The 17,635-nt window shown below is 30.1% G+C and overlaps 1 protein-coding gene across 1 annotated transcript in view; it reads left to right on the forward strand.

Moving 5' to 3' along the window:
- Positions 1–292: 292 nt before the first annotated feature.
- Positions 293–17,635, forward strand: part of LOC106679445 (endoplasmic reticulum metallopeptidase 1) — a gene marked incomplete in the record, with an annotated part of 37,146 nt that continues 19,803 nt past the window's right edge. The window contains 4 exon segments of the mRNA XM_024360120.2: positions 293–410; positions 3,348–3,568; positions 13,869–14,200; positions 17,446–17,573. Of these exon segments, the coding sequence (XP_024215888.2) occupies positions 408–410; positions 3,348–3,568; positions 13,869–14,200; positions 17,446–17,573 (684 nt within the window).

A 17,635-nucleotide genomic window follows, 5' to 3' on the forward strand; every position in this document is an offset into this window, starting at 1 on the left:
TATATTGTAAATAAAATTTAGGAGGTATGAAAAATAAATAATGCCAGTCTTGATTTCGTATTCAGAGTGTGTTCTTCCTCCACTGATTTCTTTTCGTTTTACACTCCATTCTTTCAATATTTATTACGTGGTGACTCCGAGAAATTTATTAAATACATTAATTATAGGTCTTCAATAGGAATCTTTAGCCAAAATATTAGTATATACATACTACATGAAAATATTTTGTATAGATTATTTGTTATTCATTCTTTGAATTAAACTTATTGCCTTTCATATTTAGTGATTATTTATACCTCGTTGGCTGATTGTTTTGAGCTTCTTGTTGACAAACGTCACAAAATTTAAGTTAGGTTTGACTGAGTAAAGAGTTTCACCCGGGTGAAACTGAATCCTTTATAGTTGTCATGGTGAGTTTTTAATGTTGAATTTATTGTTATTAAAACATTATTAACATGTTTTACAGGATTACATTTATTAAAATATCAAAAACAGTTTAGTTTCACAATATTGTGTCTTCATGCCAAATCTACACTGATCTAAGGTTTATTTAAAACTATTAAAATTGAAAAAAAAAACCAATTGAAAGTATAATTTGAAATATGAAATAAAACCATCCAATATTAAGTTTTTCTTTATAATTAGTAGTGATGAAGTTATAATTTTTTAAAAAAGTAAACCTTCCTTTTAAACCCTAATTATTATATTATTTCCTGAATTAATCATTTATATAAATGTATGTGAATGTTTTGTCTTTTGTACATCATTCTGTTAATTTAATTCTCAATAGTTTGATAATACAAAATTTAAGTTCTGGTTTCATTAGTGTAGAATTTCATACAGATGAGATGAAAGTTCTTAAGTTTTTATGGTGAATTTTTAATGTTGAATCTAGCATTATTAAATTATGAACTTATTTTTCAATTGTATTATCAATATATCAAGAACAATTCAGTTGTAAATCATTGTCTTAATGTCAGTTGTTTACCAATCTTAAGTTGTATTTAAAATGGAGAAAAAACTAAATTGACATAATTATGAACAGAATGTATATTTTATGAAAATTAAACATGCTAAGTTTAAATTCAATTTTTCTCTGCATTATGTGACATTTTTTTGGGGTTTTCATTGTTCAGTTTTGTTTTTTTTGTTTTTTTTTATGTAAATAAGTTTTATGAAACCTTGATTTCAGTTTTATCACATGAATTAATGATTTATATATATTTATAAATGATAGTGAAATTTGGGCTACTGTACATTAATGTGTTAGCCTTATTCTCAACAGCATTCTAAAACACAAAAGTTAAGTCCTGGATTTCACTCCACTGTGTAACTGATAGTTCTGATAGTAACTGAGGAGTTATGGTGAGTTCTGAATGCCAAATCTAGCCTTATTAAGATATCAATTTATTTACTTTTCAACAACAGTATAGCTTCAATACGCAGTGTGTTTATGCCAAAATGTATGTCAATCTTAAGATTTATTTTCTATGAATGTAGGTAAAAATTGACAAAACTATGAATAAAAAGAAAAATTAAAAAAAAAAAAAAAAAGAAGTATGTAACAAACCTACCTAAGCTTAAATTTGATGTTCTAGTTCATTACAAAACGACGATGATAGTGTACTCACTTGTACACATAAGAAAATGATCAACTACTGTCAGTTATAACCTACTACCAAATTTATGTAAGTTCATGCCTGACCTCAACTGAAAAAGGTCCATTAGAATTAGGGATTTGTTTATCTCTTTTTATTGAGCGAAAATCAACAGAATGAAAGCTGTAATAATAATAATGTAGTTTACAACCCACAGCAATTGAAGATTGCATATAACTAAGAACATGCCCATCCGTCATTTGAAGTGACTCGTGTGTTCTGTTACCAAATTGAATTTTTCTTTATATTTAGTAATAATGTGTGTTAACACTTTTTTTTTCAAAAAAGTATTATTACTTCTAGATAATTACATTACATTTTAATAATTTATATTTCTGTGTGAGAATTAGATCTTATGTAGACTAATAAGTTACGCTAATTCTCTACATTTTAAAAAAAAAATCCTGTACTCATTTTAGCATTAGTAAAAAAACTAATTTTTTTTTTTTTAAAGATGGAAAAATCAGTCCTCATTCAATTGTCTTGATTTACCATTGCATTGGAATAATCATGTGTATATTTATGTATTCTTTATGCACTCTTTGCATCTCTATAAATTAAATGGAATGTGTTGTTACTGTTGTTGGTAGTTGAATTCAGTATTTAAACTTCAAACAGTTAGTGTTATATTTGCTACTGGTTGAAGTTTTACTTTTAAATGCTGCATACTTGACAGAAAATGACATCTCTCACATGTTCTTTACTTATTGGTTGTTGATGAACCACATTGCCCAAGTATACGTATTATGTAACTGGTATGAAATGCTTATGAATATTAGGGTCCGTTGATGAAGTAAGAGATACGTTGTACACTTCCACTTATCTATTTGAAGTCACTTACACATACATTCCACTTTTTTGAAATAAAAAATTAGCAAAAGTATTGGAATGGCTTTATCTTTAAATGGTTCATTTTAATCATAATCACCTATGGATGGTATATCTCATATATTGCTGTTGCTTAAAATGCAAAAGTTTAGGAATAGCTGTTTTTTTCTAATATAAACCAGCTCACAGATCAACCTGCCTTTTTTTGATTTTTTGACCATTATGATTTATTACTTACATTATGGGGTGTAATATTGAGGTATCTGTAATAATGGATGTTTACCTGTTGAGGAGTATGTTATTTTGTTAAAATACTATAAAAGATTTAAGAGGTTCACTGGAAAAGATAATAGCTTAAAATGGAATATCTGTGCTAAACCTAAATAATTTAGATATTAACTTATTGATAATAATTGAAATCATATTATATTTATAAGGTTCATATTTTAATTGTGTTTATTCATTTATTTCATTCTGTAAAACAAAAAAACAACTTGGAAACTCAAAGTTGAAACAGTCTTTACAATATATGCTTGTAAAATAATTTGTATGGTGCTTGAAAAAATAAAATAAACTTCATTTATCCTGGTCAGTCACTGAATGTTGAATCCTGAATCCTGGTTACTAGATGGTGTTTACACACACGCACACATTTGCTTGCTTATTTGAAATATTTAAAATGATTTCTTTAAGTCAGCATATTTTTTTTGTTCATTAATTATAAATGCACTTCAAAAGAAGTTATTTACTGTAACATTGTGTTTATTGTGATTAAAAACCTTGGAACAACTGTAACATTGTTTATTCGATCATTGTGTTTTTTTGACTATAGTATTAAATGAATACTGTACTATTTTACAGGCAGAAATAAGACGACGAAATGTTGCTAGGTCTGTTGACCTAAATGATTCTGACTTTGATATGGACGATGCTGTGGATGATGATCGTGTTTTGGAACCGACATTCCTTTTTTCTCCTTTATCTGGTTTTGTTTTACTTCTTATGTGGAGCTCAGCAATTTTCATGATAGGATTGTATTTCAATGATAAGTTGCCTGCTACTGACTCAGATGTTTTGACCAAGTAAGCTTAATGCAATTTTATTATTATTATGATTTTTTTTTTTTTAATTTATTTGAAAAATAAGAGATTTAATTTGACTGGACCCTTTAATTTTATAATAGAGAAAATGTTGCTGTGATTCTACTCTCTTTGCATTTTTAAGATTGAAATTATACATCAACCAGAAAGAAAATAAATGTAAACAAATGTTCTAATTGTGTTCTAACATTAATTTTTAGTTCCATACAGAGTTGGCCAGTACAATAAATGGCTTATATAAAATACAAATATTGTATTTCAAAAAGAATATTAAATTAAAATCACTTAAATAAATCATTAATAAACAATACTATGCAATACACAATAACTTGGGAATATTATTTACATTTTTCACAAATTATAGATAAAAAAATAAACAAATTACTGCATATTTAACATTATGAAACAGATAAAAGCTACATATATTTTCAGAAGACAGGTATCTGGATCTAATTTCAAGGTTTTGGGTCACATATAAATATAATAATTTTAGGTCGATTTCCTAACAGAATTGTATTAACCAAATCATACAAATAATTTGGTTAATATTCTGTTTGGCCATGTATTGTATTCCGTTCTCAAGGAATGCGATACAGCTTGACAAAAATGCTAGTAATCCTCCAGTGCCGTTCAATCACAAGCTGAACAAGGCTTCTATGGGTTCAAAGTATGTTTGTATCAACTGGCATTAAGTGTGATTACATATTTCCCAGAAAGTCTCAATCGGGTAATAATTCTCAGATAAGCAGTTGATCATTAGGTAGCATTGGGAAGCATCTGCTGTAATGAAAATTCCACCATGGATTATCAGTTGATTCCTGTAATAACGAGTAACACATGACCATTTCCCTGTAGCCTTCCTAGATCTCCCTCATTCTAATTTTAATACTGACCAGATCATCAAATAATATTGAGTCAAACATTCCGAATATCTCCAGAAGTTTTCTTGGCTGCATCAACTTGAAAAAAACATTGTTTGGAAAATAAAGTACAATTCATATCAAGTATTTTTATTAACCAGAACGATGTGCTTTAAAACATATTATCCCATTGGAATGGATGCAGCTATGGTATTGAATGAATTGTAGTAGTTTTCTAACATTTTTAAAAGAATGATGTTTGCCACTGAAGTTTAAAAAACTTATGCCCCTGCGACATTCTTATTGATATAGCCCGACAAGTTGAAAATCTTCGAGCAGAGAAAGAGTGGAGTACTGATAAAAAGTAAGAAAGTGGGGAGTGGGGATGTTTTTCTAAGTCACCAGACTGAAAAATCAGTTATTTCACTCACATAAGAAATAATTTTAACAAAATCTATATTAAACACATTGAATTTTTGTAGTAGACCATTTTTAATCTTAAAAAAAATAAATGCCCTTTTTCAAAATCTGAGTCAACTCATGTCTGTCTATTCAAGTTACTTTTTTCTTTTTTACAATGTTTTTATTACTTTTGTAAATCAGCTGGCTTCACCATTGTCTTACGTGCTAGGGCATGAAATTATGATCATATCCAGGATCATAATTTCATGCCCTACTAAGGAGTTATTTTTCAGCTTTGACCACATCTTGTTAAAAAAAAAAAAATTAAATCTTTTTTAAAATTTATGTTGATATAAATTCTCCCTAGAACTTGCTAAACTTCTGTTAATAGAGTTCCTACCCAAGTATTTTAAACAATATCTTTCATGTAAGTTTTCACATATTTATTTAGTAAAACTTGAGGAATTTAGGGCCTATGCCTCTGAAATAAAACATTATTATTAAGTAACATTTAAAAAGCCTTTTTTTAAAAGTTCTTGGAAGAGCTTTTATTATAAAAGTTTTAACAGTAACATTTTTGAAAGCAATAATAAAATATCGTAAATAAGTAAGTCCTTACATAAACTGTTTCAACAAAGTTCCTAAGAATAAGTACAAGTTAGAAGAACTTTTTCTAAATAAAAGTGCACAGTTACTACGGACCCCTGGATAAAAGAGAAATATCGAGATATTTTCATATCAATTATTTTTTCAACTTTATAAACTCACTCAATAAAATTTATTTAAACAAATACGAAACATTGACAGATCTTTCTATATCAATGTGATCAATAACCATTAATAATAATTATGTACTTTCATAATACCGAATCATTCTTATTGAATAAAATAACAGTCTATTATTAGTAGTTTGAGTTTCCTTTCTTAAGTATTTTGCCCAGTTGAATGGTTTTTTTTTTTTTTTATTAGAGGCCCTTAAGATAAGTTATTTCTTACCTGGCTAGGATGATTAACTTTAAGAAGAAAATGGTCCGGGTTGCAGTCAAGAAAAATCACAATTAAAAAGTAGTATTAATTATTTATTAAGAATCAATGTTTCGAACGACATTTCAAGTCTTCATCAGAAAGAAGAAGAAAAAGATAAGGAGTAGGTGAAGCTAATGTAAGAGTATATATTTAAAACCAACACCAAGGTAGGGGTATAAGAATATATATACATAAAATTAAAATCGAAATAGTTATGAGAACTAAAAATTTATAATAAATAACATAAAGATTAACAGAAAATTAAAATAACAATCAGAAAATTAAAACCATATGTTGCAGATGGAAGCCACAATTTTTGTAGTTAACTTAACAAAAAGTATTTGGAGATATAATTAATGTCTAAACAGAGGAAATAATTTATAATAACTTTGATACCCAAAATAAAAAAAGTATCAAGAACTATATAAGGTTATAATTATAAGGAAACATTACTCCTTTAAATTTTGCCTGTTATAGAAACAGTTAAATACCAAAGTACCATTCAGAGTTATGTCGATTTTGAAAGGACTTATGATTATACTGTCAGAAGTTGCATAGTATTTTGACTGACCAGAAAATACCAAATATGTTAGAAGAAGTTTTTGTACTCAACACTCACTCTATAAAGGCGTGTTGTGTTTAGATTTATTTTGTGATTAGAGACTATATTGAAGGTGGTTAGTATAATCTGTCAGAAGGCTTCGATACTGCATATAATTTATGTTCTCAGTGTTAGCAATGCCAGAAAGTAGGTTGGAGTGAAATATCATAGGCGTGATATCCCATAGGAAACCATATGGGCAACAGTCTTTTGATGTCACAACATTGGGGGGAACTAGTCATCAAATATTCTTAAGGAAGAGTTAATGCTAGCGGACAGCACCAGTTTTTCTGATCTAGCCAGTAACAAGCCTGAGGGGAACCAATCCTCAGAACTTGAAGGAGTAATAACAAATATAATTGTTGACGAAACCAATGACCAAGTGAGTTAAGGTGTCTCCTTAGCAACCTTGAAAATGTAGTAGTGCCGATTCTGGCCTGGGCTGGTTGATTTTTATTTTGTTGTGTGCTCATGAAATAAAAACTGGACTATTTTAACTCTAGTTCAGATAGGGTGGTAACCTGTATGCCAGGAAGGAGGTAAAATAAGTAGACATTCTAGTAGAGCCCCAAAGAGATTTCAAGAACCTGGCACCTTTTATGGACAGAGGGATATAATATACTCCTGGTAAACCATTGAAGTCCAAGAGATATCTTAAAATTATCTTTATTGGTAATATATACAATAATGTAGTATTTTCAGAGTTTCATAATTGTATATATATTTAATTAAGGGAATTAATTATATGGTCTACGTCATGTTACATAATCGTATTTATACTTAAACAAGGGAATGTTTAATTATATGGTCTTGGTCACGTTAGGACTTGATGAGCTTCTAGCTTCTTCCAGGTGGTTGCATGTGCGTCTAGCGGGTTCCTGCTCCGCTGTTGTCACCATGCAGCCAAAATTGGCGTTCAACTTCCTTGGTTCCCCCAAACGGCCCATTACAATATGAACTATTTGATTAAAGTAATATATAGCAAAAAATATATTACTTTATAAACCAGAGCGATGGACCATATGAAAATAGTCTTAAGGAGTAAATGGCCTATAGTAATGAAGTTCATTGTTCAAAAGTCAGACCGTCGTAACTGACTTCAATCAGAAGACGGTTTATTTGACACAAAATGATGTCAGGTTTTGACAACTTGACCAGGGCAAGGGTTGAGTGAATCCCCAAATTTCTGGTCGTTTTTTTAATTTTTCTCTATAAATTTCAAACAGCGCCCCCTACCGAAGTTTGTATTCTATAATTAATTAAAGAATACTATATTGTGCGTCGAATAAGTGCCTAAAATTATAAATTTGGTCCAGGAATACGGTCTATATCGACGGTGCAAAATAAAGAATTTTACCATAAATTCAATATATTGACTTTTAAACGTCTGTACCAAGGAAACAGCTGTTTCCTACTAACTACTGAAGTTAATATAGGTGTCGAATTATATTTGATATTCTTTATGCATACCTGATATACCTTAGAGCTAGATTTTTACATCTAGAACAAAATTTAAACTTTTTTAACTCATGTTCTTTTTTGGTATTTAATAGACTCAGACAATCTTCAAACTTGGCATGCCTATCGAAGTCAAAAAGATATATGATTTTGGTCCCATGACGTTTTGTTGAATCTGCCAATGATGGAGATAAAATTTTAGGCTTGCGTTCAGGATTATTTGAAAAAACTCGGATCATAATTATTGAATGAATTTATAATTTGACGTACTCTTTCAAAGCAAAATGTAATGTTCTTAATTCCTGAATTTGAAAATGTTCTCCTTTATTTTTTTCTAAAAAGCACCATTTTGAAGTTATAAATAAAAACGCTAAAAGGTTTTTAAAATTTCCAAAAGGCCCAAAAATCTATATCCATCTAATTTATAACCTATTGAAGATAGCCAATACACCATAGAACCGTAGCTACTCTACTACTAATTACTGTTCACCACTCTAGATCCATTATGATTTACCAGGCGCGATCTAGCTGTCGAAACGTGAACACATCCGAACTGTAATGTTTCACCCCAAACACACAAGTTTCGACTTAGATAGGAAAGGTAGCGGGGGGAAGTCAACAAAGAAGATCGTTGCAACCATAGAAAATGGCGACAGTCAAAGCTACAAGTCAGCATACATCACAGGACATCATCCTAAACTTCAAGGAAGGGAGTACTGTAGCGATTCTGTTACTATCAGCCGGTTACCGCTCTAGAACCGTTACGGACCTAGCTGATCTAGCTGCGGACATGTGAACCACTAAGATCATCCTACTAACATCGTATTTTGCTATATATGTTATGTCGTGAAATTACTTTAATTTTATACACGTAATAACCATGTAATATATCGCAATATTCCTAAATATATTATTAGAATCAATAAATATTACTATAGAATCTTCTGATACACTAAAAGCTAACGTCTCACACGTAGCATCTCTCGATGACGTTTAATAGCCAAGAGAGTTAACCTAGTGTAACTTGATAAAACAAAGTGTGAATATCTCCTTTAGGGATTCACTTCCTTAGGAGGCAGTGAGTAACAATATACATAGTGGATCAATTTATTCTATTGCTATTTTTGGAAATGTATTTTGGAATTTTAATTCACTCTGCCTTTTCTGGATTTCTGCTCCTTCCCTTACCTACTGTCCTTTTGTCAAAACCTACAGCGAATACTTGTAGGACTGGCATGCTCCTTCTTGATCGTAAACTCATACCTTACGGATTGAAGTTACCATCCTGCAAGGATTTACGGCGAATACCCGTCAAACTCATTCTATCATTTCATCTTCTATCCACCAATCTAAACTTACCTGCCTAACCTAATTGAACATACATTGTCGAGGCCTTCTGATGTAGGGTACCTCACATTTTTAATTGGAATTGGAACTAATTTATCATACACAGCGACAGAACCATAATTGTAAATATGTTTACTTAGACATGCCTACCAAGTTTGGAGACTCAGGGTCCATTAACTGAAAAAAGTAAAACATTTTGTCCTGGATGTAAAAATCAAGCTCTGTCTAAGGATATCCCGTGGAGACACGACAAAAATTGTAGATTCCGCAAAATCCATAGTTGCTGGTGCAATTCTTTTTTTTTTTTTTTTTTTTTGCATTTAATAAAAACTATAATAAATCTTATCGATTCTAAATTTGGATCCGCCAATTTGATTTTTTGGAATATTGCTCATTAAAAATTTAAATTTTTGGTATTTTCTCATTGGTTACGTGCTAAAAGGTTTGCCAATTCTCTAGTAAATACCTTAACTGGAAGTAGAAAAGAATTCATGGATATAAGTGGGTAATGATGAAAATGTGACTTTGCCTGTGAGTGAATGAACCAGCGATTTGTATTATTTAGAACGTACCGGGGGCTTTGTTGTATTTCTATTCAAAAAGCAACGTACTAGCTAGTCACTATAAATTTGATACTTTATAACTTGCATTCGAAAGATTGTTCATTTTGAACTGCCGATTTCATGAGAAAAGTAAGAAATTTAAAAGTCATTATATAGAATTTCTCTGCAATACTGGTAAAAATCGTTGTTTTTGCAACGTCGATTCCGACCGGATTTGTAATTTTAGGCCCGCATTCGACGCACAATGTAATGTTCTTTAATTAATTATATAGTAAATATTTGATTAAGATGCGCTGTTTAAAAATTATAAGCCAGAAACTGAAAAAGTTCAAGAGTTTTGATGTTTACCCACTCTCTTGCCCTGGCTTATATCTTTGAAACTGGTAATCTTAAGAGATTATCTGGCGTCAAATGAACAATCTTTTTCAGTTTTCCAATAAGTCGCTGATGACTTTATCATATCTTTTTATTACTTGTTTTGTTTTTTTAATCTAGTTAGCCAAATAAATTTGAATCTGTTTAGAGCATCTTATTATTCAAATAATTAAAGTTTCTTCAACACGAACTATTTCAATTCGAGACCAAATAATGTACGAGATCAGTTTGTTGATTTTTAATATAGATATTACAGAATACAGGTTTAATTAAGTTACTTCCATCGGTTTCACCGACTCATCCAGCCGCTGGAACTGATGAGTCCTCAGGGCTAAATAAAGATACGGGCAGTCTTCAATCGATGAACTCAGCGGTGTGTTCATAAACTTACCTCTTGATAATTCACAGCTGAAAAAATCACTTAATTCACACCGTCTTTCCATAAAATTATGAGTTATAATTTACAAAAATGTTATACATCTTACTAACTTCAATATCAAAAGTGGCCGCTGACATTAAGTAAAGAGTAACACCTTAATTAAAAAAAAAAAAAAAAAAAAAAAAAAGCGTAGAGTAGAATATTCGGCCGAAGAAGTATGAGTTAACAGTTACGTGACTTGCACTCAGTGAAGTGATGACGCCCATCATCCTACGATGATCGAAATACTGGTTGAAGGATTGTGTCTTAGGTCCGATTTCGAATATTAATGTTTTTATGAAGTTCAGAAGAAGGAAGTATTGTAAGTGATTCTCTAAACAATGGACATTTTTATGTCCCTCGTGAATAAAATGGTTTCCAAGGTTCACTATATATTCGTGTTGGTTATAATCAGGTGTTTATAGTTGACCATAGATTGATATGAGAAGATGGCCGGGGTGCGGTCAGCAAAGATACACAAATTAATAAAACCTATTTATTTGTGCCGACGTTTCGACCTGAATTTCATGCCTTCTTCATCAGGGCTGGAAAAAAAACAAAATAACAACCTTAATTCAAAGAAAAAGGAAATAATAACCAACAAACTTGAAAATATACATAACAATAAATTAAGGATATGATAGTTTATACTAATGGAAGAAATAACATAATATTTTAGATATAAGAATCATACAAAACAAAAGATTAAAAAAAATTGTAAAAAATCATATAGTGCTCATGTAAATAAAAGAAATAAACATAATCAAAGGTGCGGAAGAAAATGTAAATCATGATTAATTGAAATTAACATAATAAAATATGTAAGTAATGATTAATGATATACAAATAGTGAAAGCAATTTAAATTAACATAATGGAATGTGCGAAATACAAAACGATATGTATGATGCAATGGGGAAGAAAGAAAATGGAATATATTCTACAATGGATAAAATATGAATAGTAATACAGATGAGTAAAGAGTAATAAGCTTAAATAAATATAGAATGTCCAGAAAAGTGAATTAATTGGTCACAACTCATAATCCGTATGATGTTCACAACTGCTTTCACCTCCGCGATCAATTTTTATCTTTCATCATTTCAGACAACTACATCCTCACTTCTTTTGATGTAGACATTTTTTTCTCATCAATATCCTAATTGATAAAGCCTTCCTTTTACAAGAAACTAACTGTTCAACCATTGAAACCCATACCTCTTTCAACCTCTCTTTGTTCATTATCACTGTCTTTGTTTAACCATCATTTGTTTTGTGTAATTCTTACCTCTACAATGTTATATTTGATCGTTTATTAGTAACAACTGCTATCTACTTAATTCATTTTTATGTATATTTTCAGCTTTATTTGTTATTATTTCCTTTTAATTAAAGTTGTTGTTTTTTTTCCAGCCCTGGTGAAGGCCTGAAATTTAGGTCGAAACGTCGGCACAAATAAATATATTTTACTAATTTATGTATCTTTACTGACCGCACCCCAAGTTGTTATTATTGTCTTTTTATTTTAATTTTTTTTTTTTTTTCATTCCTCTGAATTAAGGTTGTTATCTCGTTTCGTTTTTCAGCCCTGATGAAGGCCTTAAATTCAAGGCGAAACGTAGGCACTAATAAATAAGTTTTACTTCTTTGTTAATCTTTACTGCCCGCACCCCCGACCATCTTCTCATGTTGATTATAAATAACTTGGGAAATACTTCTTTCTGATGAATTAATTATATTGCAATGTTTTACTGCCGTTCTGTTTACCATGTACTCTTCCATTCTGATTGTCATGCGTGTCCCGGAGCATTATTTTTATATTAAAGTACTTTTTTTGTTTATTGTATTCAGGTCTTAATTGAAAATTTACAAAATGTGTATCAGTTAATTTTTTCTCGTGTTAGTACAGGCTGTGGAATATTTCAAAATATGTCACAAAAATAATTATTGTCATGGACAAATAAAAATAAAGCAATTTCAATGACGTCCGGGACTCTGAAATGTGTGTTAACCCTGCAGCACTAAACTTTACGTTGGCCACCCCTTTCACTCATGTTTCTTTTACAAAAGTTGGCTGGAAAAGAAAAAAAAACTAGGAATTGAATTACCATTTTCGCGGGTTTAAAGTGTTGTCATTACAAAAAAATTGCGTATTTTGTTATGATTAATTAACTTTATCGTTGAGATTTTGTAATTAATGCACGTTAATTCAACGATAAATGATTTTCTAAAGCTCATTTCATGGTTTTTGTGGTTGTTTATATTGTCATTATCATGGCCTCATTTGGAGTAGAAATTTCAAACTAAAATTTTATTGTTAGATTTTCCATTCGATTTTTGCTTGATAATGGCTTTAGCTAAAATATAATTAGAAAATATTCAGAATTTTTATATTTTTGATTATGACTTTTTTGTTGAAAATGGGGCACACAACATTGCTTTATTATAACAAATAAATAACCTTAAATGGACTGGTTGTTTGTTCATAAAGTGAGAAATCATGTCTTTTGAGTAACTTAATTTGATTGAACTTTAACTTAACTATTCTTACTTTAAATGAAAAATTTAAATCTAATGAACATAATTTAATTTATTTATATTCACCCAATAAACTTATAATTTAATTTAATGATATAAAGTTATTTTAATTGTACCTGAACATTAATTAAACTATTAAATTAATGATAATTGAAGTCCTGAGTGGATGAAAGTGTTGCATTACAAACATACGAATAAGAGAAAATTTAATGTTTATTTATTCCTATTTTAAATGGGAAAATTAAATTTTTAAAATATGAACACAACTACAATTTAAGGTTTGAGAAAATTAGTCCTTAGTATAATATAGAATGCAATTTTTAAAATATTTATAAGTACTTAATATATTTCAAAGCAGAAATTTTTATTTTTCTTATTCTGTTACTTAACTGCTTCATCCACTCATGTTTCCAATTAATATTTAGCATGGTAAAAAGAAAACTTATTTTTTGTGATTAATAAAATCATATTCTAAACATGCAGTAAATTAAATGTGTTTCTGTCATTGTTAATATTCATAACATTTGATTAATTAGGTTACTACCGATAGTTTACTTCATTCATTGTGTTGATCTTATATAATTTTTTCTTTCATTTTATTATTTTTTTCTTTTTTTTCCTAAAATTAGCAAAAATAAAAATGATGTTCATATTAATTGTTCAATTAGGTTTAAATTAATTAACTTTGGTTTTAGGTTTGATTTCAAACCTGATAATGTGCTTCAGGATCTTAAAGTACTATCTAGTTTTGGGCCAAAAGTTACAGGTAGCCCTGCTAATGAATATGAAGCAGTCAATTTTTTACGTGATCGTATATTTGACATTAAAAGCAATGGTTTGCCTACTAATGAAATTTCTTTAGACCTCCAAAAGGTTTCTGGAAAATTTCCTCTTCACATATTTTCCAACACTTATGTCATTACATATGAAAATATTCAAAATATTGTTGTAAAAGTTGGTCCAAAACGGATGTCTAACTACAGTTTATTGATAAATTGCCACTTCGATTCTGTTCCTACAAGTCCAGGTATGTATCTTGTTTCTCTTCATTAAATCTTAAAATATATAATAAGATTGATTTTTTATTGTCTCAGCGCCTTAGGTCGATTGGTTGCTACAGACAAAATATATTTCTTAAAATTTATCAAAACACAATAAACTTGAATAAACACTATGTTCTTATAATAATAAATTCTAGTATAAATTTTTGTAGTTAAAGAAAGAAAAATAGTTAAGATCAAAGCAATAAGGGTAAGAGGAAGGAAACGGAGAAGTTAAAGGTAGATTTAAAACTTTAAGATCCACATTTCCAGTTCCCATTCCGGAGTAGTTTTAAGCTAGCCTTGTAGAATGGAAATGCTGATTTGATCTCCACTGGAAGTGTTCTTCAAAGGCTTAGTCCTAATGGATGGAATCTGAAAAGTGCCTTGCAGCCTCCAACTATTTAGCTGTATAAATGTTTACTGTAGATATTTAGAAACCTGTAGTCTAGAACTTTTATTACACGTCACATTAGGTTGTGTCTCGAGCATTCTGTAGTTCAAAATTAATTAAATCCTTAATAGTCAGTAGTAGTATAGAGTAATATATTGATCTCTTTTAGTGTGGAAAATGAATAATATAACTGTTTTTAGAGCTTTCTGGATTCTGTCAACTTCTGAATAAGATACACTGAGGTAGACTAATTCTTAATTTTGGTTGACAAAAAGCATTACTACATTGAAAGAGAATGTATGACATTGTGAATCCAGCCCAGTACAAACCAGACATAGTCACGCTTTGACTATGAGCAGCTGACTATTAGACGCAGAACTTTCTTGATATCATCAGTAGTTGCATCACATCATCCTTTTAAGCTTTAGCTAGAAGGGTATCATCCAAAAATATTTCTTAAAAGTTGAGATTATTTTAAAAAGGGTCCAGAGCTGAAGTGTCTTAATTTCATGATTAACCTACTTACCCAAATGACTATATATCTGCAAACGTGTTGACAACATCATTGATGTAACTAAGAAACAACAGTAACCCAAGAGCAAAACCCTATAGGATGCCAGTACTACATTCCAATCATCCTGGAGAGTAGTTCACAATCTTTACTCATTGTGTTTACCCACTTTCATAATATTTAAATTACTGTGGTATCTGTTCTCCTACCACCAAAATGTCTTAAACCAAACACATTATTGAACTAACCCCCCCCCCCAAAAAAAAAACCTTAGTTCATTACTCTTCACAAATCCATTAACTAAAAGTATGGAAATTGCTGTGCATATCCCTCATCTTGGTTTAGAATCTGGTTGATTTGGAGATAGTATGATACACTGTCCTTATGAAATTACCTTTAATCTGTCATGACAGTTCTCTCCAAGATGTTTTGTAAAATGAGCAGAGTGGCATTCAACCTATATTCTAAGTGTTTCCTGAAACATCTTCATTGTGTCTCTTGAGAGAGAATCATATTGGATAAGTAAATTAATATAAATAATATTTGGACATTTTCCAATACATGCATTGGAGTTTCTGACTTGGCCATATTTTTTGTGGAGTACAACAGCTCTCATCAGTCCCTCAAAGATAAGTGCGCTTACACATTGCATCCTTGAAATCAAAAATCTTTTGTTATTGAGCTCCAACTTTGGCTAATTGTTGGGAAATAGATCATTATTAGAGAGGAGCTTCCTGCTAGCTATGCAACTATAACATTTAAGTATATTTTAGATAAGCAAGTGCAGGCTGGCAAATCTATCATCTATACTATTTATTTTATATTATTACATTGGCCTTTACCCATCAATAGTCATTACTCTGTGAAGTATGAGGCCAATCGATTCTAGTTACGATGTGCTCAATTTCTTCAAGAATGTTGTTTATAATGGGTATAGGTGAGAGAGTAGAAAAATATACCAATTAACTTTTTTATCTTTTGGTCTACCTATAGGAAGTTTGAACTTACAAGCTTTCCATGTTTCTGGTTCACATACCGACTGAACCATAATTGAGTTATGTCTTCTAGAAAAATATCATCCAAGATGGTTTCATCTTCTTCAATAGAATATATTTCTTCTTTGGTATCCTAGCAATTTTTTTTCTCTAACCTTCTCTTCAAGATTACCATGCAACTTTTTTGGTGGTGAAACTGATAATCCCACTCCCAAAGTATTTTCTAATTATGGTTGATAGCTATTTTTCTAGCTTCCATCTTGATAGCAATCACTGCTCGATCATCAGCAAAACCTATAACTAAACAAGGGATGTGATAATGAAGTAATTTACAACTTGTATATCACTGAGTTCCTTTTATTCGGAATCAATATTGAAATTAAAGAATTTGGCTTTTGAAGTGTTATTGCACAGCAGCGTTTCTATTACTTTTCTTAAATGGCTTACCATGGACCAAAATTATTGAATGCTCCTTCAGTCCCATTTAACACAACCGAAGCATCTTCCTGTTGGTACCTGAAATTTTTAAAAATAGCATTCATGATTTTCACTTAAACAGGTTTCTCTGGTTACCCAATTTTGAAACTTTTCTGGCTTAGGCGGAATGAAATTTATTTTCAAAGCTCATGGCCGAAAAATTGTATGCAAGATAAGTGTTTTGATGAGATATATTCTCCAAGAATATATGTCAGTATTATCACCTTTTCACAAATATATCAAATCTGTCTTTCCACTATGGAGAATGTTAGGGATGTAACAGATTTCATATCAAGATCTATCATCATAGATCATATCTATAATCTATCATATCACCTTTGGTGGTGGGACGAATTTCTGAAATTCCAATAAGAACTCCACCAGAACCTAGAAAATGGATTAAAAACTTGTAAAATGAAAAAGAAAAGAAAATTATATTTTATTTCATTTCTTTAATATTAATTGGAAGTTTGTTACTCCTTATCTCCAACCAAGAGTTCATAATTTGTTGTGTATCTAGAAAAATATAATAATGATTCATTTTCAGAAAAAGTTTATTATTATACTAAAGGAGACATGATAGAGTTGTTTTCAGCCTTTGAAATAACTCCTATTGGTAAAAAATCACTTTAGATTCAACATGTTGACTACACATAACTCATTTATAGGATGTGTTCATTCCTTATAATGTTTATACATAATATATTTGATGTTGTAATTGATTTTTAATTAACTTGTTCATGTCTTCAGGACTCACTTATACGTTTATGTTGAGTTTATTATTGTACTAATAGAATCATATTTCTGAGAAAAATGACTATTCTAAGTGCATTACAATTATTATTATTATTGTAGGAGCCAGTGATGATGGTTTAAACTGTGCTGTGATGCTAGAAATGATAAGAGTTTTTTCTATGTCACCTAAAAAATTGCCCCACAATATAATATTCCTATTTAATGGTGCTGAAGAAAATCCATTGATTGTAAGTAGCATTTATATATATTTTTTTATAGGTATAATGCACTTATGATATTATATAATAAT

Source organism: Halyomorpha halys, unplaced genomic scaffold, assembly GCF_000696795.3.
Source record: "Halyomorpha halys isolate HHAL.00 unplaced genomic scaffold, Hhal_1.1 Scaffold203.1, whole genome shotgun sequence".
NCBI lineage: Eukaryota > Metazoa > Arthropoda > Insecta > Hemiptera > Pentatomidae > Halyomorpha > Halyomorpha halys.